Source organism: Natator depressus, chromosome 23 (assembly GCF_965152275.1).
Source record: "Natator depressus isolate rNatDep1 chromosome 23, rNatDep2.hap1, whole genome shotgun sequence".
NCBI lineage: Eukaryota > Metazoa > Chordata > Testudines > Cheloniidae > Natator > Natator depressus.
This window is the reverse complement of record NC_134256.1, coordinates 2697892-2719331: the sequence shown is the minus strand read 5'-3', so window position 1 is coordinate 2719331 and position 21440 is coordinate 2697892. Positions and strand designations below refer to the sequence as shown.

General features: G+C 64.2%; 1 protein-coding gene across 2 annotated transcripts in view; it reads left to right on the top strand.

Moving 5' to 3' along the window:
* Window positions 1–21440, top strand: part of RASGRP4 (RAS guanyl releasing protein 4) — a 28315-nt gene that overhangs the window by 4342 nt on the left and 2533 nt on the right. The window contains exons 2-12 of one of the 2 annotated variants that reach the window (XM_074937986.1): window positions 11117–11249; window positions 15439–15629; window positions 16098–16203; window positions 16523–16585; window positions 17000–17128; window positions 17720–17861; window positions 18281–18454; window positions 19067–19183; window positions 19464–19736; window positions 20444–20524; window positions 20621–20725. In XM_074937986.1, the coding sequence (XP_074794087.1) occupies window positions 11227–11249; window positions 15439–15629; window positions 16098–16203; window positions 16523–16585; window positions 17000–17128; window positions 17720–17861; window positions 18281–18454; window positions 19067–19183; window positions 19464–19736; window positions 20444–20524; window positions 20621–20725 (1404 nt within the window). In that variant the 5' untranslated portion in view covers window positions 11117–11226. Of the gene's footprint in view, window positions 1–10896; window positions 11250–15438; window positions 15630–16097; window positions 16204–16522; window positions 16586–16999; window positions 17129–17719; window positions 17862–18280; window positions 18455–19066; window positions 19184–19463; window positions 19737–20443; window positions 20525–20620; window positions 20726–21440 lie in introns of those variants that run through there. The other variant, XM_074937985.1, reaches the window with a different exon arrangement.

Genomic DNA, 21440 nt, shown 5'->3' with positions numbered 1-21440 from the left:
CAGCAGACCGAAACAATTAGAGAACCAGACAGATTGACCGTAGAAAAGTGGGGGCCATAAAGATAAAACACACAGAAGTGAGGGGCAGAGAGTCCCGTGGCACCTGACAGACTAACAGACGTGTTGGAGCATGAGCTTTCGCGTGTGAACACCCACTTCGTCGGATGCATGTCATGAGGGTTTCACACCCACAACCATTGAGAAGGGATTTCTTGCCAGGCCAGATGTTATCAAACCAAGTTCTCTTTAACCATCTGAAGATCTGTTTCTTTGTCAGGTGGTGACGGGCGCTATCGGGCTGTTCGGGAGACGGTCCTGTCCCAACACCACCTTACTTCCGTGTGACTGGTTTGGGAGGTGAGGACTTCCCGGCTGATGGCTGCCCCTACCGCTTGGCCAAAGGCCTTGGCCGAAGAGCCAGGCCTAGGACTGTCACAGCGAGAGCAGCCCAGACACTGGCAGGCTGTGATTTTGATTCTTTGTTTTAACCCCCTGTAATGAGCGAAGTGATAAAAATACCTACATTCTCCAAGTCTAGGCTTTACAGACAGGCCTGACTATCTAGATCCTAACACCCCTCACCGCTGTGAGGGCAGAGCACCCCGCGGGCAGTCAGCCCCCCTGGCCGTACCATCATCTGGGGGCTGATCGAAGGGGTCCCCAGCCTCGTCCGTGGACAGATGCGAGCCAGCCGGCCCCACGGTGGGTCTCCTGCAAGGGGCACGCAGGCAGCGTTAGGGGGGCCGGAACCGGCTTGCCTGCCCGGAGTTCCCAGCATGCGTTGTAGGACGTGCCCGGGAAACTGGGTGCCCCCCAATGCTTGGGTTCTCCCCGCAGTCTGGCATCCCCCTGCTCCACCCACACCATGCTCCCCAGTGCCCGCCCCCTGCTCTGAGCTCCCCGGTGCCCCCCAGGGGAATGGCACGGAGCTGCCTACCGCTTCTTGGTGCCCAGCTGGGCCTCCTGGGCCAGCTCCTCCAAGGCCTTGCGCTTGGCGCCGAAGGGGAGGGTCCGGGGCACCAGGCTGGAGACACTCGGGGAGTCTAGGGAGAGGAGAGGGGGGGCTGGGGTCCACACAGACTTGGGGAGGTTCCCCAGGTTTGCCACGGCCTCTCCCCGACCCAGCAGGGTACCCCCCCCACAACTCATGCACCCCATTGCTGCATGGAAGAGACCCTGTGGGGGGCTGCAGGGGGTGCTCTCCCCTGGCAGTCAGGGCTGGCCCCATTGCCCCAGGGGGCCGGTGTTGCAGGAGGTGCCATTACTCAGACAAGGTGCGAACCCAGCGTGGCCTTTCGTAGCTACCCCCTCAGGCCCAGGACTGCTCTTCGCTTCCAGTCCTAAACTGCTGCGTGGCTGTGAACCAGCCCCCCGTGCCCCACCCCAGAGGTGGCTGCATCTCAGCACCAGGCGAGGGGTCCCTGTATGAAGCTCCCCCGTGCCCCACCCCAGAGGTGGCTGAATCGCCATGCTGGGCAAGGGATCCCTGTATAAACAGCCCCGCGCCCCACCCCAGAGGTGGCCGCATCCCAGTGCCAGGCAAAGGGTCTCTACGCATGCCGCGTAAAGCACTTTAGGATGCCCAGGCCCTCTCCACAACTGCTCAAATGAGGATCTGGGGACACCCGATATGGGGGGGGAAGGAGCTGGGGGTCACTGAAACACAGGGGCTGTGAGTGGCCTTGTACTTGTCCTAGCCCCACAGTACCCAGCTGCCCCCCCTCAAGCCAGCCCCCATCCCCATGCCCCCACCCAGCAGCCCTGCACTCACCCACTCTTGGCTCCTGGGCCAGAGGCCCCCCGGCACCGCGCCCCACTCGAAGTTTGGTCAGGGCCCCGTTCACAATCTCTGCAAGACAGGAAACTGGGTGGATACAACCCCACAGTGCCCACCCCCCAGCACATCCCTGCCCCCTGGGGCCGGCACCCTCCCTCCTAGGATAGGGGCAGACACACCCCGGCTTGGAAGGTTGAACACTCCTTGGGGGGGCCCCACACTGGCAGGGTAAGGGGCTTGTCTGTGGGTAGCGTGTCAGGACTCCTGGGTTCTCTCCCCTGGCAGGGGAGTGGGGAGGGCTCTGGCAGGGGAGTGGGGACTAGTGGTCAGAACAGGGGGCTGGGAGCCAGGGCTCCTGGGTTCTCTGCCTGTGCCTGGCAGCGAGCTGGGACCCAGATCCTCACCACCAACGCTCCTCCGGCGAAGCCTCTGGTGCCGCTCTGCCAGCCCATCTCCGGCATCCCTGGGCCCCGCCTGGCTCTGGCGGCCACTGTCCAGCTCAGGGGCAGGAGCTGGGAGTTTGTCCAGGAGGAACTGGGGGACTCTGCCTAGAGGGGAGACATGGGGGGAGGGGTTTAGTGCCAAGACACCCTGGGACTAAGAATCTCCTTCCTGTCACCCCAGAGCCACCTGCCTGCAGCATCCGGACACCCCCATCCATCCGGTGCCTCTTTGCTGCTACCCAGCCCCTAAAGCTGGGCGGGGGGGGAGGGGGGAGAAACCAGCATAGCAGGGGGCCAGAGCCCCCTGCAACCCCAGCCATGCACTGAAGGGCTGGGGGGAGGGGCAGACCAGCCCACTGGACATGGGGCATTCAGCAGAGCTGAGGATTATGGGATAGGACACAGCCAGGAGGCCCTGACCCCATGTCCTGGGCTGCTGTCTCCTGCCCCCTCTGGACACCCCCTGCACTGACACTGGGACCTGTCCCGGAGCGGTGTCCTGCCACCAGTCAGCAGCCCCCGTGCCCCGCCCCAGAGGTGGCTGCATCCCAGCGCCGGGCGAGGAGTCCCTGTATAAACAATCCACGCGTCCCACCCAAGAGGTGGCTGCATTGACCCCTGTGTAAACCGCTTGCAACATACTTCTGGATGCAAAGAGCTAGAAAAACGTCAGCAGGGATTCAAACTATTTCACAGCCCCGCAAAGGCTCTGGGGGGAATCCCCATTAGCAGTACAGGGCATAGGACACAGACTTGCTGTCTCACTCTCGGAAGGGTCGGCCATGCACAGTCCCGGTCCCCCCGGGCAGGGGCCCTGCTCACCGATGTGGGGCGCGTGGCTGATCAGGACCTGCACGGCACCCGCCTGGAGTGGTAGCCGTCGCTCGGCGCCTGGCGCATCGCTCAGCACGCAGCTGGGGAAGAGGTTGGGGGCGAAGATCACGGCCAGGTTGGCCTCGTCCATCTTGTTCTCCTGGCACCTGCGGGCAGGGTGGTGGGGTAGGTGAGCTGAGCCGGACACCAGGAGGAGGCCCATGCTGCTGGGGGTTCAAACCCAGCCGGGTCCCCAGTTCCTCCAGTCCCAGCCCCATCTGAATATCACTGCACAGCCCGACAGGGATAGCAGTCTCTGGAGAGGCCCAGGGCCGGGAGTGAGGGGCACCGGCAGACCTGGGGGGGGAAGCCCAGGGCCAGGGTAGCAGGGGCTGCGGGTCGGGAGTGAGGGGCACCGGCAGAGCTGGGGAGGGGGAACCCAGGGTCGGGGTTGCAGGGGCTGCGGGTCGGGAGTGAGGGGCACCGGCAGAGCTGGGGGGGGGGAGGGAGTCCAGGGCCTGGGTAGCAGGGGCTGCGGGTCGGGAGTGAGGGGCACCGGCAGAGCTGGGGCGGGGGAACCCAGGGTCGGGGTTGCAGGGGCTGCGGGTCGGGAGTGAGGGGCACCGGCAGAGCTGGGTGGCGGGGAGCCCAGGGCTGGGCTGGCAGGGGGCTGCGGGTCAGGAGTGAGGGGCACCGGCAGAGCTGGGGGGGGGGAGCCCAGGGCTGGGCTGGCAGGGGGCTGCGGGTCGGGAGTGAGGGGCACGGGCGCACACCCACCTGGCTGCCACGTCCCGCAGGAAGGTGCAGAAGTAGCGGAGGGCGCGGGCGCTGTGGTGGGGCAGCAGGCAGCTCAGCAGCAGGGTGAGGGGGCCCCGCTCGCCCTCGGCTGGGTGCTGCTGGGCGCGGCACAAGGGCTCCTGCAGCTCGGCCGGGATGAGGGGCTCAGGCAGGTGCCGCAGGAATTGCTTGAGCAGCGCGGCCAGGTCGCAGGGGGCGGCCGCGTCCAGGCAGCTCTCCCCAGCCTCCAGCTGGGCCTGGAACGACAGGGCCCCGAGGAGCATGGGGCGGGACGCAGCTCCACCACCGACACCTCAGGGGAGTCACGCCCCACCCTGTGCCTCAGTTTCCCCAAGCAGGGTGAACGCCACCCACCCAGCCGGCGTCGTTCCAGGGCTGACCGGTGCAAGGCTCTGAACAAGGATCCTGCCACCCCGCTCAGAGGCAGAGCCCGGACCCGCCCAGCCTGCTCCCCAGCCGGCTGTCACCCCTCCTCGCTGAGCAGCCCACAGGGAGCCCATGGATCAGCCAGCCAGGCCTCACTGGGCATGGACCAAATCCCTCTGCCTGACCCCTCCAGCCCTGGAGCATGAGGGTGGATTCCCCTTCAGCTCTCTCCTGCCTGCCCCCTGGGGGGATGGAGGCCGGGGAGGGGCTGAGCAAAGACCCCAGGCTCCCACCAGGCTGCGGGAGGGGGATAGGCTTGGAGCAGGGGTGTTACCCAAGACTCCAGCCTGGGTCTGTGGCAACATCCCTTGGATTTCGTCAGCCTGCAGCAGCGGGAAGCCCAGAGCACAGGGACACTGCTGGCCCCCAGCCCCAAATAGAGTCCGCCAACCCCCAATGTACAGCCACATCCCCACCCCACAACGTACAGACCCCGCCCTGCAGAGAGCGGATGCTGGGAGTGAAGAGCGCTTTGGAAGTGAAATTGAAGAAGGGAGGGGTCAACTTGGGGTTGGGGGGGAGCCAGGACTCCTGGGTTCTATCCCCAGCTCTGGGAGGGGAGTGGGGCCTAGTGGTTAGAGCAGGGTGCATGTCTGTATGGGGGGGACAACGCACGGGGGGGGGGGAGATGTAATCCCATCCACTGCAAGTTCAAGGTGCTTTCAAAGCGCATCCTCGTGCGTCTGGCCCAGACCGAGCTGAACAGCCCACTACTGCTGCTGGCCGAGAGCGTCTCCTCGCGCTCCAGGAGCGAAGGTTTCATGGGGAGGGCTCCCCTCCCCCCCATCCCCCCCCCCACAGGCACCGGATCTCACCCTGCCTGGTGCTCAATCACTAACCACCATCAGCCACGTGCTGGGGCCTTATTGCTGGCCGAGATGTACGTGCAGAGCAGCCTGCGACAGGGCGGGGGAGGTGGTTTGTTATCACGAATGGGGCGGGGCGGGGGGGTGGGGGCTGCCCCCACAGCACCAAGGTCCTGATCCCGAGCCGGGGAGGGGGTCACGTACCTTCAAGGCCTTGATGCGGGTCATGGAGCCGGATTTCCGGAACAGCCCCTCTGTGTGCAGATGCGGGCGCAGGGCCTCACAGATCTGCACCAGGAACCTGGGGGCAGACACAGGGGGGCGCTATGGAGGCAGTAGTAAGACCCTGCGGGCTGGGGGGGGGGGTTTCTCAGTCCGCATCAGCCCCTCCCCCCTTAACCCTTTGGGGGTCTTGTGGCCGAACCTCTCCGAGACAGCGTCCCACACCACGTCGGCTTGAGCGTGCAGAGAGCCCGAGACAATTGCCCTGGGGGCCGTTCCCCCCACCCCTTTTACCCCTCTCTGAAACCCACTGCTCCGGGGGGCTCTCTACCGACACCCCCCCGGCAGGGGTCTCTCTCTGAGCAAGGGGCTGGACCCCACCACAGCTCTGCTCCAGGGAGCGGTGTCACCCCTTCACGAGACGGGGGTGGTCTGAGAAGGAGCCCCCCACCCCCCAACCAACACACACCCTGGGTAGCTCTCCCCTGATGCCTCAAATGAGGTGGGGGCAGGGCTACCAAAGACAGGGGTGGGGCCACTGAGTCCCTGCCAGACCCTGAGCTGGGCGGGGGGGGGGTCTGTTCTCTCTCTCCTCCCACCCCCACCCCATTCCCTCCAGCCCAGCCATGAAGTTACTGGAGGCATGTTTCCTAAGATCCGGATCCAGTACCGGTCCCGGCTAGTGGCAAGCTCTCCTTTCATGCCCTCCCGCCCCCCCCCCACTCACTGCGGTACTCCCGCCACGTTCTCCGAGAGGGGCAGCGCGTGCAGCGGGGTCCCGAACGGGCCGGCGGGCAACGCCAAGGGAGGTTTCTCCTGGCACTGAGAGAGGAGAGAGAGAGAGAGAGAGAGAGAGGGAAGAGACAGGACTTGCCACTGGGCCGCTGCTCTGAGCTGTCCAGCTTGGGGCCTCCACCTGGTGCCTATCACCACGGCCTCTGGGCACCAGACTGGAGGGCAGAGGATGGGGTCTGCGCCCATGCGGCCAGCATGGGAGAGCTGTGGCCAAGAGCAGGCGGCCTCCCTGCCAGCTGACCCATTGCCCCCTGGCCTAAAGAAGACTCCCCGCAAGCTGTGGGCAGTAGAGGGCGTATGAGACACAGAGGAGCAGGTCTGACTGGAGTCAGCAGCAGGCAGCTCGGTTCATCCCAACGCCCCACAGCGAAACCTCACACAGGGCTGAAGATAAAAGGGGGTCCCCTCACTCCTGGTCCCCCCGCCAATATCTGCCCTCTCCGGGGAAAGCCAGTGCAGCCCCCACGGCAGAGCTCTCAAAGGCCTCTCCCCCGGGGGGTGGGGGTGCTATCGAGGCAGGAGATCTATGCCTGTGGGCCTAGGCAGTGGGGCAGGGCTTACAGGGGGGAGAAATAGGGTCACCGGAGCTGCTGCTTTGAAGCGCAAAGGAGCACATCCTGTTTCGTGCACTCGGCGCCCACAACAAGGGAACCGCTGGCAGCGTGACCCGGTTATGGGGGGGGGGGACCTCCCAGGATGCCCCAAGGCAGAACCGGTCTGGTTCAGGGGGGTGGGGCAGCTTGGCAAAGAACTTCGCAAAAGGGGGGGCCCCCCATTTCCATGGCAGGTGGGGAAACTGAGGCAGAGAGGGGCACCCACTTTGCCCAAGCGGAGCTGGGAATGGAACCCAGGAGTCCTGGCTCCCCCTCCCCTCTGGTTCCAACCACTAGGCCCAACTCCCTCTTCCCAGGCTGGGAGGGGAAACCAGGAGTCCCAACAGTCAGATCACTCCCCCCCCACGTTAATTAACCTGCCGTCTCCAGCTCCCGCAGAGGCACCGCAGGGCCGGCTGTGCCATGCCCCCATCAACGACGGAGTGCACCCCAGCCGCAGCTGCCTGGAGGCCCGTCGGGGCCCACTCCTCCCCCACTTACGGGCGAGTCGCTCAGGATGGGTTTCCAGTGCTTGAGCCTCACGCCGGCGGTCCGCAGGTGGCGGAGAACAGCCTCTGCCAGCTCCTTTCTCTCCGGGCTGGGCATGGCTCCGGGCTCCCGGCCAAGGCCGTCACATCACGCGGCCCCAGCTGCCCCCAGCACGGGCCCAAGGGACGCGGTGCAACTGGGCAAGGAGGAGAGGGAACCACTTAGCCTGGGGGTGGCTGGCTCTGTCCCAGCACCCAATGTAGCCCCCCTGTTTCATTATTAAATGGGGACACCCCCCCTTGAGTTCAGCCAGCTACAGCTTTGCAAGATGCCACAATCCCCTTGACTCTGCCCCTCGATCTCAGCCTGTCCCCACCCCGCATCCTGGCCATTTGTCTCCTCCAAGACCCCTCCAGTCTTGGGTGCCCCCAATCCTACCCTGTCAACCCCCTCTAACCTTTCATCCCCCCCCTTCCCAAAGAAGCCAGGAAAACCCCTGCTAGGCCCAGCTGGTCCCCCCACCTGCAGCCCACGGGGGACCCACTGAAGAGAGGAAAGGAGCCACCCTTTGACCTATTTATAAATTCCCCTGTTGGGGGGGGTGCGGGATGGTGCTTGTTAGCCCCACCTTTCCCAGGCACTGGCTGATGTGCTAACGAGTCAATTTGTCTGTGGACCTTTCCCCTTTTGAATGTGCAGCAGCCCCCCAAAATATTCTCCGCACCTCCCCAGAGACAGATCAATATCCCCCCCCCAGCCTGCAATTAACCCGTTCGAGGTGCTTCGGTCGTTAAAGCTGAATCCAGGGCAGGTCCGAATCTAGACAAGTCACAGTCCTGCCATGGAACAACCTGCCCCACCCCCCTCACGTCAGGGCTAATTACGAGCAGAGGCTTGGAATTAACCAATTACCGGCCCCAGCTCTGAGGGTCTCTGTAGGAAACAGACTCCCCTGTTTGTATTGTCCCATCTCTGGGGGGCGGGGGGGGTTTCCAAAACACAATCTGCACCCCCTTCCCCTCCAGCTGTCCAGCGATGGTACTGGTAATTGGGGGGGTGGATTGGGTACATCCCCCGAACTGGGCTTAAATTGCTGTGGGATTCAGGGGTGCCCGCTCCAGCCCCGACTGGCCCCTTCTCCGCCGTGTCGGCGGCTGGAGCCTGGGCGCAGTCTCACAGGGATTTGGCACCGGCGTAGCTGTGAGGATCTGGGCCGTGCTAGCGGCTGGGGTGGGGGCTTTTTCCCAGCCAGAGCTGCTCGGTTTGGGGCGAGGAAGGGTTTGGGGTGTGGTGGTCTCTCTCCTGCCTTGGGATGGATGAGTTAGAAGTGCTTGGGAGCCATGTCCCTGGTTCGCTGGGGATTGTAGTGGCCAAAGGGCCAGGCGGGGACAAACCGGACCCGAGTGTTGCTCCCAACACCCGAGTCAGGCCCCACCAGTTTACAGTCCTGGGATTTGTTTTAAAGCAATACAATTGGGGGCCTTTCTATCAGCCTTCTGATGTCCTGGGGGAGGGGGGGCTCATGTTTTCAAACATCCCTTTGCCACTAGGAGGTTCAGAAAATACTTCCTGGACAGCCAGCTGAGATCCCCTCATCACAGGAGTCCGGGAGCTGGGGCTTTAGGAAAAGCCCCGGATCTCACAAGAGCTGCCAACGTTGCGGTTAGATCCTAAGGTAGCGAGGCACCTAACTCCCATAGGCACCTCAATATCTTCAAGGGTCTGGGCTTAGCCCGGTGGGGCGGGAGCTGGCCTGGCCTGGCCACCTATATGAATGTGGCTAGCGGGCGTTGACCTTCCGCTGCTGGACCGACGAGCCTGTTATTAAATAATTGCTCCCCAAGCAGCTACTTACCGACAGTGCCCAAGCCACCCCGAGCCTCCCTTTGCTAAGCTCAATAGCCCGAGCCGAGTGAGTCTATCAGCATGCGGCAGGTTTTCTAACCCTTTGATCATTCTTGGGGCTCTTCTCTGACCCCTCTCCCATCGATCCACCTCCTTCCTGACTGGTGGGCACCCGAACTGGACACAGGGTCCCAGCCGCGGTCGCGCCAGGGCCAGACACAGAGGGGAAATACCCGCTCTGCTCCGACGGGAGATTCCCCAGTTTATGCAGCTCGGGATGGGGTTCGAGCTTTTGGCTGCAGCGTTGCACCGGGAGCTGATTCTCCACCAGGGTCCCTGAAGGAAAACGACACCAGAAACCCTCTGCCTGTCTGTGACCCTCGGATCGATCTATCTATCCCTCCATCCCAATACACCCTGTCCATCCATCCATCCATCCATCCCCCTACACCCGAGCTATCTATCTATCCCCAGACAACCCCTCTATCTATCTATCTATCTACCTATGTATTGATTGATCACTCTCAGACACCCCCTAGCGCAGGGCCTAAGGCTCCAGCACCATTCCCTGGCCCTTGTGCCCTAGGGGAACGGTCGCTCTCGCTCACCATGGCATTTTTATATATTCTTCCTTCCTTCCTTCCTTCCTTCCTCCCTCAGCTGAAGAAAAGGCCTGTTTTTTTCACTTCTGCAGATGCAGCACCCGAGGTCCCGCAAGCCGGGCTGGATCTCACCCGGGCCCAGACGGGAGTCCTCCAAGGACAGGGAATAGGGTGGGGGTTCAGTAGGGGGTGTGCTCCCTCCACAATCAGGGCTGACCCCAAAACCCCATGGCAATGCTGTGCTGCAGGGATTGGGGTGAGGGGGGTCAGCAGGAGGTGCTCTTCAACTCTCAATCAGATCTGGGGCGGGGGGGGGTTTCATCGTCTCCTCTAAGCTGTTGTGCAGTGTTAAACTGCCATGGTGCCTCACCCCAGAGGCAGCTGCATCTTACCACTGGATGAGGGATCCCTGTATAAACAGCTGCCTGCCCCACTCCCGAGATGGCTGCACCTCTGTCCTGGGTGAGGGATCTCTGAATAAACAGCTCCCTCCCCAAGGCCCAGAAGTGGCTGCATTTGAGTGATATTTATGAATAGTTTATAATGAGCTTTTGGCTCCTTTATGATGAAAGACACTAGCTGATCATCTTCCCAGTCATTATTATTATTATCTTATTAGACCCGAAGTGCTAAAGTAGAATAAGCTTTTCCGAGGCTCAGCCCCAGTTAGACTTAGCTGACAATGACTGGTTTTAGATCAGCGTGTCAGTGGTACTGAAATATGTTTAGTACTGATAAGCCAACGGCCATGGACACCGGTTTGGAAAAATTTACTGAAGCCACTAGCCTGCTAAAAACTACCGGGAATTGTCAGTGACTCCTGGAGAACACAGACTCCTGGGTTCTGTTCCCAGCTCTCAGAAGGGAGGGAGGTCTAGTGGTTGGAGCAGGTGACCGGGAGTCAGGACTCCTGGGTTCTGTTCCCAGCTCTCAGAAGGGAGGGAGGTCTAGTGGTTGGAGCAGGTGACTGGGAGTCAGGACTCCTGGGTTCTGTTCCCAGCTCTCAGAAGGGAGGGAGGTCTAGTGGTTGGAGCAGGTGACCCAGAGTCAGGACTCCTGGGTCCTGTTCCCAGCTTGGGGAGGGGAGTGGGGTCTAGTGGTTAGAGGCGGTGACTGTGAGTCAGGGGTCCTGGGTTCTCTCCCCAGCTCTGGGAGGGGAGGGGAGTGGGGTCTAGTGGTTAGAGGAGGTGATTGTGAGTCAGGGCTTCTGGGTTCTCTTCCTGGATTTGGAAGTGGAGCATGATTGGGTGGTTAAAGGGGGAAAGAGAGGCAGGACTCCTGGGTTCTTTCCCCTGTTGCGGACACACATAAATTGACTCTCTGTCTCTCACACACACAGCCCACTGTCCTGACATCACACATATAAGCCAGTTCCTTTTTTATCACCCATCAGCACAAACGTTACCAGTTCCTTTTGACTCAGCTTGGCCGCAGATTCAGGTCCCGCCCCGGAGCCCACAGCCGAGAGCTTGTTCATGAGTTTTCTTTTCTTTCTCTCGTGCACAAGGACGCAAATGACCGTGGGGAAGCCAAGCCGGCGGATCTAGCAGCTGCATGTCGTGGGAGCGAAGTGGGGGAGTGTTTACACACCCTAGCTAACCCCAGCTTAGCTCGGCCATGAACAGAAAAGAGAGTAAGAGGTAAGCAGGAGGCTGAGTTCGTCTGCGTTGAAAGATTCTGGCTCCTGTCATCGGCTGGGGCTTTCCTTGTGGCCCTGGGTGGCCGTTTCAGTCTGCGTGGCTTCTCCTTTTCAGTCATTTCAGTAGCAATTCCCCCCACCCCCTCAAAACATCGTCTTTTCACTTCCCGAGATGGCGCTGCCAACGGCTGGCCGCGTCCACAGCGAGCGGGCGGCAAAAGTCGCGCCTGGCCCCATGGAGGAATGCAGCCACCTCTGGGGTCGGGCACGGGAAAGGCTCTGCCATGTTCATGGAGCAGCCTGTGGCTCAGGAGGGCCAGCGCTTGCCGGGGGCCACTCAGAGCTCGGCTGGCCTGTCGCAGAAGGGCTGGTGAGAAGAGAGGGAGCGGCCTGACACTTGGCCGGCCAAGCCACCCGGTTCGTAAGGATCTCAGCACCTGCGGGGCCGGGGAGGTGGGTGAGCGTCTTCCGGGGATGTTGCTCAGGGAGGTTACGATCGGCTTATGCCAGAGGACCCGACTTGAGGATGGATTGCAACCAGCGCCCCCTATAGGGGAAAGGGGGTCCCATTCCTACCCCCCCCCCCCCCAGAGCCAGTCAGTCCCTGCCCTGGGGCCAGATCAGAGCCAGCGCCCCCTAGAGGGGAAAGGCCCCATGCCCCATTCCCGGTCCCCCCTGAGCCAGCCAGCCTCCCACCCTGGGGCCGGATGAGCAGTGTCCCCTAGAGAGGAAAGGGGGTCCCCATTTCTACCCCCCAGCGCCAGACAGTCCCCGCCCTGGGGCCTAGAGGGGAAAGGCCTCATGTCCCATTCCCTGCACCCCACGAGCCAGCCGGTCCCCCCCACAATCTTGTTCTCGGCAGTGGATTTAGTTGCCTGATGTTGCTGAGCATCTCAGGGCTTGCAGATTCCTGGGCAATCCTGGATGTAAGGGAAGGAAACTGCCCCCCATTTGCCCATGCCCAGGGCCTGTGCAGGGGTCCTGCCTCATTAGCACCTACCCTTAAAGAGCCTGATGCCCCCAGGGACGGGGGCGCAGAGCTGCAGTGGGCGGCCGTGGGCACAGCTGGGGGAAATGTAGAGTCCACAGGTAAGTCACTTGAGTGAGGCATGAGTGGAGGGAGAACCACCATGGCCAGAGAGTCGCGATGCTGGGTGCTCAGAGACCTGGGTGCGTGGGTGGGTGCAGCTGTCCCACAGTTCGGAGGGTGGTTGCTTGTGGGCACCGGGCACACAGTGGATTGGTTGATTGCGGTGGCTGTGGGGTTGGCTGGGTGGGTCATCAGACTGGCCATACAGTGGGCTGGGTGGGCCGTGGGACCGACCGTAGAGGTGGCTGGGTGGGCCGTGGGACCGGCCGTAGAGTGGGCTGGGTGGGGCGGGAGACCGGCCATAGAGTGGGCTGCGTGGGGCGGGGGACAGGCCGTAGAGGTGGCTGGGTGGGCGGGGGACTGGCCGTAGAGTGGGCTGGGTGGGGCAGGAGACCGGCCGTAGAGGTGGCTGGGTGGGCCGGGAGGGCCGGGAGACCGGCCATAGAGTGGGCTGCATGGGGCGGGGGACAGGCCGTAGAGGTGGCTGGGTGGGCCGGGGGACCGGCCATAAAGTGGGCTGGGTGGGCCGGGAGACCGGCCATAGAGTGGGCTGCGTGGGGCGGGGGACAGGCCGTAGAGGTGGCTGGGTGGGCGGGGGACTGGCCGTAGAGTGGGCTGGGTGGGGCAGGAGACCGGCCGTAGAGGTGGCTGGGTGGGCCGGGAGGGCCGGGAGACCGGCCATAGAGTGGGCTGCATGGGGCGGGGGACAGGCCGTAGAGGTGGCTGGGTGGGCCGGGGGACCGGCCATAGAGTGGGCTGGGTGGGCCGGGAGACCGGCCATAGAGTGGGCTGCGTGGGGCGGGGGACAGGCCGTAGAGGTGGCTGGGTGGGCCGGGAGGGCCGGGAGACCGGCCATAGAGTGGGCTGCGTGGGGCGGGGGACAGGCCGTAGAGGTGGCTGGGTGGGCCGGGGGACCGGCTGGCTGAAGATCACTGAACTGATGGTAGAAGATGGTGACTCTTAGGGTGACCTAGAACCTCAGCTAGAACCCGGAGAGAGAAAAGGTCCGTTACCTTCCAGCTCCTCCAGCATCTGGGATCTAGGGGGCCTAGAGGTGAGAGCAGGGGGCTGGGAGCCAGGACTCCTGGGTTCTATCCCTGGCTCTGGGAAGGGAGTGGGGTCCAGTGCTTAGAGCAGCGGGGGTGCTGGGAGCCAGGACTCCTGGGTTCTATCCCTGGCTCTGGGAGGGGAGTGGGGTCCAGTGCTTAGAGCAGGGGGGGCTGGGAGCCAGGACTCCTGGGTTCTATCCACAGCGCTGGGATGGGAGTGGGGTCCAGTGGTTAGAGCAGGGGGGCTTAGCAGCACAGACAAAAGCCCCCCAAACCAGCAGGTGGTGTGAGCCTTCCCCGCAGTGCAGCCCTGTGCCATGGAAGGGCATTGGGCAAGAGGCAATGGAGGGGGAAGGGAATTGTTCTGGGCACCCCCCAGGTCCTCCCCACTCAGCCAGCAGCCTGCCCACTGGGGGAGGTGGGGGCCCGGTGCTGTGGGCCATGGCGCAATGCGGCTGCTGGAAATGCAGAAGCAGGGCTGATGCCCCTGCCGGGAAAGGGGCAGGAAGCTGCCCGGCTTTGCAGGCGCGGGAAGGCTGCAGGGGGTGAATTGGAACCAGGGCTGCTCCCCACTCTGGGCACCCTGAGTTTGGGGTTGAGAGCGGCCCGTGGGGGCGGGGCAAACACTGAGCCAAACAGTGCCAATGTGGAGCCAAATCCGTCGGATCCACTTGTGGGGTTAACACATAGAAACATGCTTAAAGCAGGGGCTGGGAGCCAGGACACCTGGGTTCTATCCCCAGCTCTGGGAGGGGAGTAGGGTCTAGTGGTTAGAGCGGGGGGGGGCTGGGAGCCAGGACTCCTGGGTTCTATCCCCAGCTCTGGGAGGGGAGTAGGGTCTAGTGGTTAGAGCGGGGGGGGGGCTGGGAGCCAGGACTCCTGGGTTCTATCCCCAGCTCTGGGAGGGGAGTAGGGTCTAGTGGTTAGAGCGGGGGGGGGCTGGGAGCCAGGACTCCTGGGTTCTATCCCCAGCTCTGGGAGGGGAGTGGGGTCTAGTGGTTGTAAAGCACCCACGACAGCGGTGCCCGTCCGCTCCACATGCCTTATGTCACGCTACCTGCACTACTGATTACTCGTTACATTAAAGCCAGCCCCCGCCCCCGGCTCTGGCCTGGCAAACCCTCCTCAGCCCCCTCCCTGGCATCAGCCGGGCACCCCCAGCCTGGCATGTGCATTGCTTTGGGTCCCACAAGTCCCTCCTCCCACCCTGGGTCTGGCTCCGTCGCCCTGCTTGTCTCTGGTCCTCGCCGCGGGCCAGGGCGAACACCGGGCTGCCCAGCTACCGAATCCCATAGTGGGGCAGGGGGCTCTGGGGAAGACCCAGCCGGCGTGGGGCCCACATGCGGGGGCCCCAGGTCTGCCATGCCAGGGGAAGGGGCTGTGGAGCCTATTCTCCTGCCTCCGACAGAGCCAGCTTCGCACTTCCCCTTTCCTGGGCTCAGTTTCCCTTTTTCTGTTTTTCTCTTAATTTGGCTTTCGCACCGCAAGGAGCCCAAGAGGGGAGGGGGCCAGGACCCAGGACTCCTGGGTTCTATCCTAGCTCTGGAAGGGGAGTGGGGTCGAGTGGTTAGAGCGGGGGGGGGGCTGGGAGCCAGGACTCCTGGGTTCTATCCAAGCTCTGGAAGGGGAGTGGGGTCGAGTGGTTAGAGCGGGGGAGCTGGGAGCCAGGACTCCTGGGTTCTCTGCCTGGCTCTGGAAGGGGAGTGGGGTCGAGTGGTTAGAGCGGGGGAGCTGGGAGCCAGGACTCCTGGGTTCTATCCTAGCTCTGGAAGGGGAGTGGGGTCGAGTGGTTAGAGCGGGGGAGCTGGGAGCCAGGACTCCTGGGTTCTATCCAAGCTCTGGAAGGGGAGTGGGGTCGAGTGGTTAGAGCGGGGGAGCTGGGAGCCAGGACTCCTGGGTTCTCTGCCTGGCTCTGGGAGGGGAGTGGGGTTTAGTGGTTAGAGCCGGGGTGCCTGGGAGGCAGAACGCTAGTTTGGTCCCGGGGCCTCAGCGGTCGCAGGACCTGGGCAGCAAGTGAGAACTGACCCCCCGACTGGCCCCCTCCCTCTCAGGAAGTCGCGGGCGGAATGTCCCTGCCCCACCAGCCCCGGCTCCGGCAAGATCCGCCAGCGGCAGAATCGGCGTCGAATGACCTGCCCCACCCCCAGGGAGATCAACACGGTGATGGCCAGCCTGGCGCTGGGGGAGCTCACCAAGACCTGCAGCCTGGAGCAGCTCATCGAGAAATGTCTCAACTCCTTCGGTAAGGGGGCTGCCCCCCCCAGCTCTGCCGGTGCCCCTCACTCCCGACCCGCAGCCCTGGGCTCCCCCCGCCCCAGCTCTGCCGGTGCCCCTCACTCCCGACCCGCAGCCCTGGGCTCCCCCCGCCCCAGCTCTGCCGGTGCCCCTCACTCCCGACCCGCAGCCCTGGGCTCCCCCCGCCCCCAGCTCTGCCGGTGCCCCTCACTCCCGACCCGCAGCCCTGGGCTCCCCCCGCCCCAGCTCTGCCGGTGCCCCTCACTCCCGACCCGCAGCCCCCTGCCCTGACAGGTACACCCACCCCCCACGGAGGAGAAGGGCTGAGAGTGGCCAACTCGTGACTCCCAATGGGGTGGAATCCAGCTGCCCCGATCCATGCAGCAAATGTCCCCCCTGCCCCCGTTAACGTTCCTCACGGCCCCCTGCCCTCCCCCCGGTGCCGTTAACCCTTCCCCTGCCGTTGCCTCCCCAGCCCCGGACGGAACCCTGTGCCGTAGCGACTACACGGTGAACATGACCCTGACCGTCCACAGCTGGGTGGTGCCCTCGGCTGACCTCGCCCGCCACCTCCTGGCGCTATATCCTCCCCCTGCGGCCCGGCCCTCCCCGCTGGGGTCCCCAGGCCAGGCCGGGAGCTCCTGGTGCAGCAGGCGGGAGGGGGGGCTGAGGTCAGACTGGGGCAGGGATGGGACTCTGGGTGCTCAGCGGTGCCCCCCTCTGGCTGGGCTGGGAGCTGCCCTGACGGGGGCGGCGGGAGGGACGTGGGAAGGGCGGTTCACCCCCAGCAGGGGCGGCTGTGTGGAGAGCAGCAAGCCGGGGGTGGCAGGGGAGCTCTCAGGACTCCTGGGTTCTATTCCCGGGGATTCCAAGGGGGATGGAGCCTTAACTCGGAGCCACCTACCGGGAGGCGTCTGGGGAGGATCAGATGGAAAGACGCCAACGGATCTGCAACTTCGTCAGGTGAGAGCCCCCCGTGTCCCCCATCCCCCCACTGCTCCCCCCATGCCTCCCATCCCCTCACTGCTCCAGTGCCCCTGCAAAGCTCCCCCCTGCCCCCCACGTGCCCCCCATCCACCCACTGCTTCCCCTGCACCTCCAACCCTTAATCGCCCCCACTGCTCCCCCCCGCCCCCGCACTGCTCCCCCCACGGCTCCCCTGCCCCTGCACTGCTCCGCCCGTGCCCCCATCCCCCCACTGCTCAGCCCACCCCCGCACTACTCCCCTGACCCCACCCACCAACATTCCCCATCCCTCCAATGCACCCCGTTCCCGCAGCGCTCCCCCAACACTCCTTGCCCCTCCCCGGGAGTGCCTGTGCGGGGGTGGCCTGCAGCCGATGCCCTAACCCTGCCCCATGTTCCCCCCCACCCCAGGTACTGGATCACACATCACCCCGAGGCCTTTCGCCTGGAGCCCCAGCTGGAGGAGGCCATGGGCGAGCTCTGGCAAGCCGTGCAGGCCGAGGGTCACGGGCACTGCCAGCCAGCAGACACGACCCACATGTAAGGATGGGCCCTGCCCAGCCACCCCTGCTCCCTGTCTCCCCTTTCCCCGCATCGCTACGCTGCCCACAGGGCGTGTGTGCCCAGGTGCCTGGAGATGGTAGGAGTGCATAAGTGGCTGGGCCTGGGCATGGATGGGTGTGTTTGTTCACATGGGGGAGTGTACATGGGTGTGCACAGGTGAGTGTGTTTGTGCACGGGGTGTGAGTGTGCATGGGCACTTGGGGATGTCTGCACCGGTGTATGGGGCATGCACAAGTGAGTGTATTTGTGCACGGGGGGTGAGTGTGCATGGGCACATGGGGGTGTGTGCACCAGTTTGTGGGGCAGGCACAAGTGAGTGTGTTTGTGCATGGTGTGCAGGGTGTACACAACTGAGTGTGTGCACGGGGTGTGGGTGTGCATGGGCCCATGGGGGGGTGTGCACCAGTTTGTGGGGCAGGCACAAGTGTTTTTGTGCGTGGTGTGCAGGGTGTACACGAGTGAGCGTGTTTGTGCATGGGGTGTGGGTGTGCACAGACAGGGGGTGATTGTGCAGGCACCAATGCCCCTGCCCGTCTAACCTGCTCCCCTCCCTCCCCCCCACCCCAGCTGGACCCGCAAGGTCAGCTACCAGAGCAGCCCCGGCTGCAACAAGAAGCGGAAAGTGTCCCTGCTCTTCGACCACCTGGACGCGGCGGAGCTGGCCGAGCACCTCAGCTACCTGGAGTTCAAAGCCTTCTGCCGCATCTCGGTGAGCGCACTTCCCCCGGGCCCTGCGCCTCGCCTGCCTCCTGCCACCCCCCTTCCTCTGCAGCCTCCCCTGGCCCGCCTCTTTGGGGCAAATAGCTGTACCGAGCTGCAGTCGCTCTAAGCTCCTGCTGGAGGCATTTAGCAGCGCTGGAAAGAGGAAGAGAGTCAGGAGAGATCCCACCTTTCACAGCAGCCCCTGGGCCTCGGCTGGCTCTGCCTCCCCAGCTCTGAGAGCGGCAGAGTAGATCCCACCACTCACCCCAGCTCCTGGAGAGCAGCTCAATAGATCCCACTGCTGACACCAGCCCCTGGGCCTCGGCCAGCTCTGGCTCCCTGGGTCGGAGAGTGGCTCAGTGCAGCGGCTGCCTTGGTTGCTGAGTTCTCCTCCGTCTCTCCCACTCTCTCCACCGCCCCGGGCAGTACCTGGATTACAGGAGCTACGTGCTGCAGGGCTCCGTGCAGGAAAACCTGGCCCTGGAACGCTCCGTGGCCCTTTGCAACAGCATCTCCCAGTGGGTGCAGGTCATGATCCTCAACCGGCCCACGCCGCAGCAGCGAGCCGAGGTCTTCACCAAGTTCATCCTTGTCACTCAGGTGAGGGTGCCCTCCCGCTAGCTGCCACCAGGGGCACTGCGGCACGGGGATGGGGGCTGAAAGGGGCACTGTGGGGAAGGGGGGAGCGCAGGGTCCAAGACTCTTTCCCAAAGCAGGTCCAGGAGGGGTGGGGGAATCGGGGTGTGCCAGGGGGTGCGCGAGCACACGCATGTGAATGTGTGCGCGTGCACGCAGGGGCGTGCGTGTGAATGCACGGAGGTGTGGGTGACAGTGCCGGTGGATGTGGGAGTGTGCATGAAAGTGCACTGGTGTGAGCACGCGTGGGTGTGCACGCACAAGTGTGTGTGAAAGTGCAGGCGAGTGTGCATGGGCTGCACGCAGGAAGGTACAGGCGTGTGCACACGCATGAGTGCGTGCATGCATGTGCCCATCTATGCATGGGTGCGACCGTGCAAGGGTGCGCGTGTGCAGGAAAATACTCGTGTGTGCAAGGGAGTGCATGTGTGTGAGCATGTGTCTGTGCAAGCGTGCACATGTGAGCAGGCACGTGAGACCGCAGGGGCCTGGGGAGTCGGAGCGGGGGGAAGCCTGAGCCCGACGGGGGGGGCACCGGGCCAGACGCCTGACGCCCCCCAACTCTCTGCCCCCCAGAAGCTGCGCCAGCTGCAGAATTTCAACACGCTGATGGCGGTGCTGGGCGGGCTTTGCCACAGCGCCATCTCCCGCCTCAAGGACACCCACGCCCAGCTGCCGCAGGAGGTCACCAAGGTGGGCCCCGGCCGCCCCTCGCACCCCCCACCCTGCTTGGCTTCCCAGCCCTCCCCCTGCCACTGGCTGTGGGCCCCTCGGCCTGCGAGCTGGGGGGCTCTGCCCGGGGCGGGAGGGCGTTGGGTGTCTCCCCGCTGCCCCCACCAGGCCATCGCTCGCCCCCGCAGGGCCATTTCTCCTCCCCCGCCACGCTGGGCTCCCCCTGCCCCGCCTCCACAGAGCTGGGGGCCAGGGCAGGCTGCCTGATCTCTGACCCTCTGGCCTCTCCCCTGCCCCCCAGGCGCTGGCGGAGATGACCGAGCTGCTCTCCTCCTGCTGCAACTACAGTGCCTACCGGCGGGCCTACGGCGAGTGCGCCGGGTTCAAGATCCCCATCGTGGGCGTGCACCTCAAGGACCTGGTGTCCCTGCACGAGGCGCTGCCCAACCGCCTGGGGGGCCAGCTGAACCTCAGCAAGCTGCAGGGCCTCTACCAGCAGGCGCTGGAGCTGCGGGCCCTGCAACAGGCCGCGCCGCCCTTCAAGGCCAACAAGGACCTGGTGCACCTGCTCACGGTGAGCCCCCTGCCAGCCGTGCGAGAGCGTGGGCGTGAACGAGGCTAGGGCCAGATGTGCGAGGGTGGGGGCTGGTGCGCAAGGGGGCACGGTCTGGCGTGCGAGATATCTGGGTCAGGTGTGCAGAAGAATGGGGGTGAGGTGTGGAAGTGGGTGGGGCTGGCTGGGCGAGGGGTGGTGGTGCAAGGTGTGTGGAAGGCCAGGATTAAATGTGCAGGAGGCCGGGGCTGGGTGTTCAATGGGCAGAAGTGTGCAGGGATGGGAGTGCAAGAGGGTGCAAGGCAGGTGGTGCGGGGGGGTGCAGGTGGGGTGGGGCTTGGGGGAATGCCCCAGATCTCCCCTTCCCCCACCCTCGGCCCAGCCTGCCAGTCGCAGGGCTGCCCTGCAGAGAGCAGTGGGTCAGGTGCACAGGGGCACTGGCTAGCTTCCACCACCCCACGTGCAAACGCGCACAGACACGCTGTGCCCAGCGAGCTGAGCGTGGTGACACACGCACACCTGCCAGCAGGGAACAGTGGTGCAATTGCACAACTCCCCCCCCACCAGTGCCATCGCATGACTGCACCCCGTGCAAATGGCTCTGCCCCCGGCCAGCAGGGGGCAGCGATCTCAGCCCATTACCCCCTCTCCGGGAGGTACAGGAAGGTTGTTCCCAGTGGGACCCTGCCCCCCAAGCCTCTAACCCCCTTCTCTGCCCCTCCCCGCAGCTCTCCCTTGACCTGTACTACACAGACGATGAAATCTACCAGCTCTCCTATGCCCGGGAACCCCGCTGCCCCAAGTCCCTGGTAAGCTGTGGGGGGAGCTGAACTGGGACCCCCCCCAACCCTCCTCTCCCTGTTTCGAGGCACTCGTGTCTGACCCTTTCTTCTGCCCTCCCGCAGCTGGCCACACCCTTCAAACCCCCCGTGGTGGTGGAGTGGGCGCCGGGCGTGGCCCCGAAGCCGGACCGGCTCACCATCAGCAAACACGTCCAGCAGATGGTGGAGGTGAGCCAGGTGCCCACCCCTCAGCGCAGCCCCCTGGGCTGAGGGCAGCCTAACACGGCCGGTAGCTACCTGCCCCCAAGCCAGCCGGGGGGCATCTGCCCTGCGCCAAGGCCCCAGCTGGGTGTGGGGTTTGTTTGCCATGTGTGTTGGGCAGGTGTGTAGTTGCCCGGGGTGTGTGTCCCTCCGTGCAGTGGCCAGGGGCGGGTGGTGCTGTGCAGTGGCCAGGGGAGTGTCACACTGCCCAGTGAAGTGGCTGGGGGGCGTGTGTCACGCTGCCCAGTGGCCAGGCGGGGGGCGCAGTGCCACCCCGCTCTGCACGACACCCATTCCCCTCCCAGGGCAGAAGGCCAAAGGCATCAATTGGCTGTAGTCAGACCCACCAGGGCCGAGCCCCACACGGGCCGGGGCTGGTGCCTGCCCGGACGCAGCTCCTCTTACTGCCCTGTGTGCTGGGCCCAGCCCCCGGGCAGTCAATGCTGCCCCAAGGCCTAGAAGGGGCAGGACACAAACCTGGGACCTTCAGGGGAGCAGCTCCCCTGTTATCCCTTTATATGGACCAGCCCCTGGGGGAGTCGCTGCCCAGGCACGGCCACCGGCAGCCTGTCTCAGGGGAGGGGGGCGCACTCAGGACCATATAGGATCCGCCCCCGCCCCGGCAGGCAAAGGGGGGCTATCCATCCATTTGATGCCAAGATACAAAGCAATTCTCCCCAGC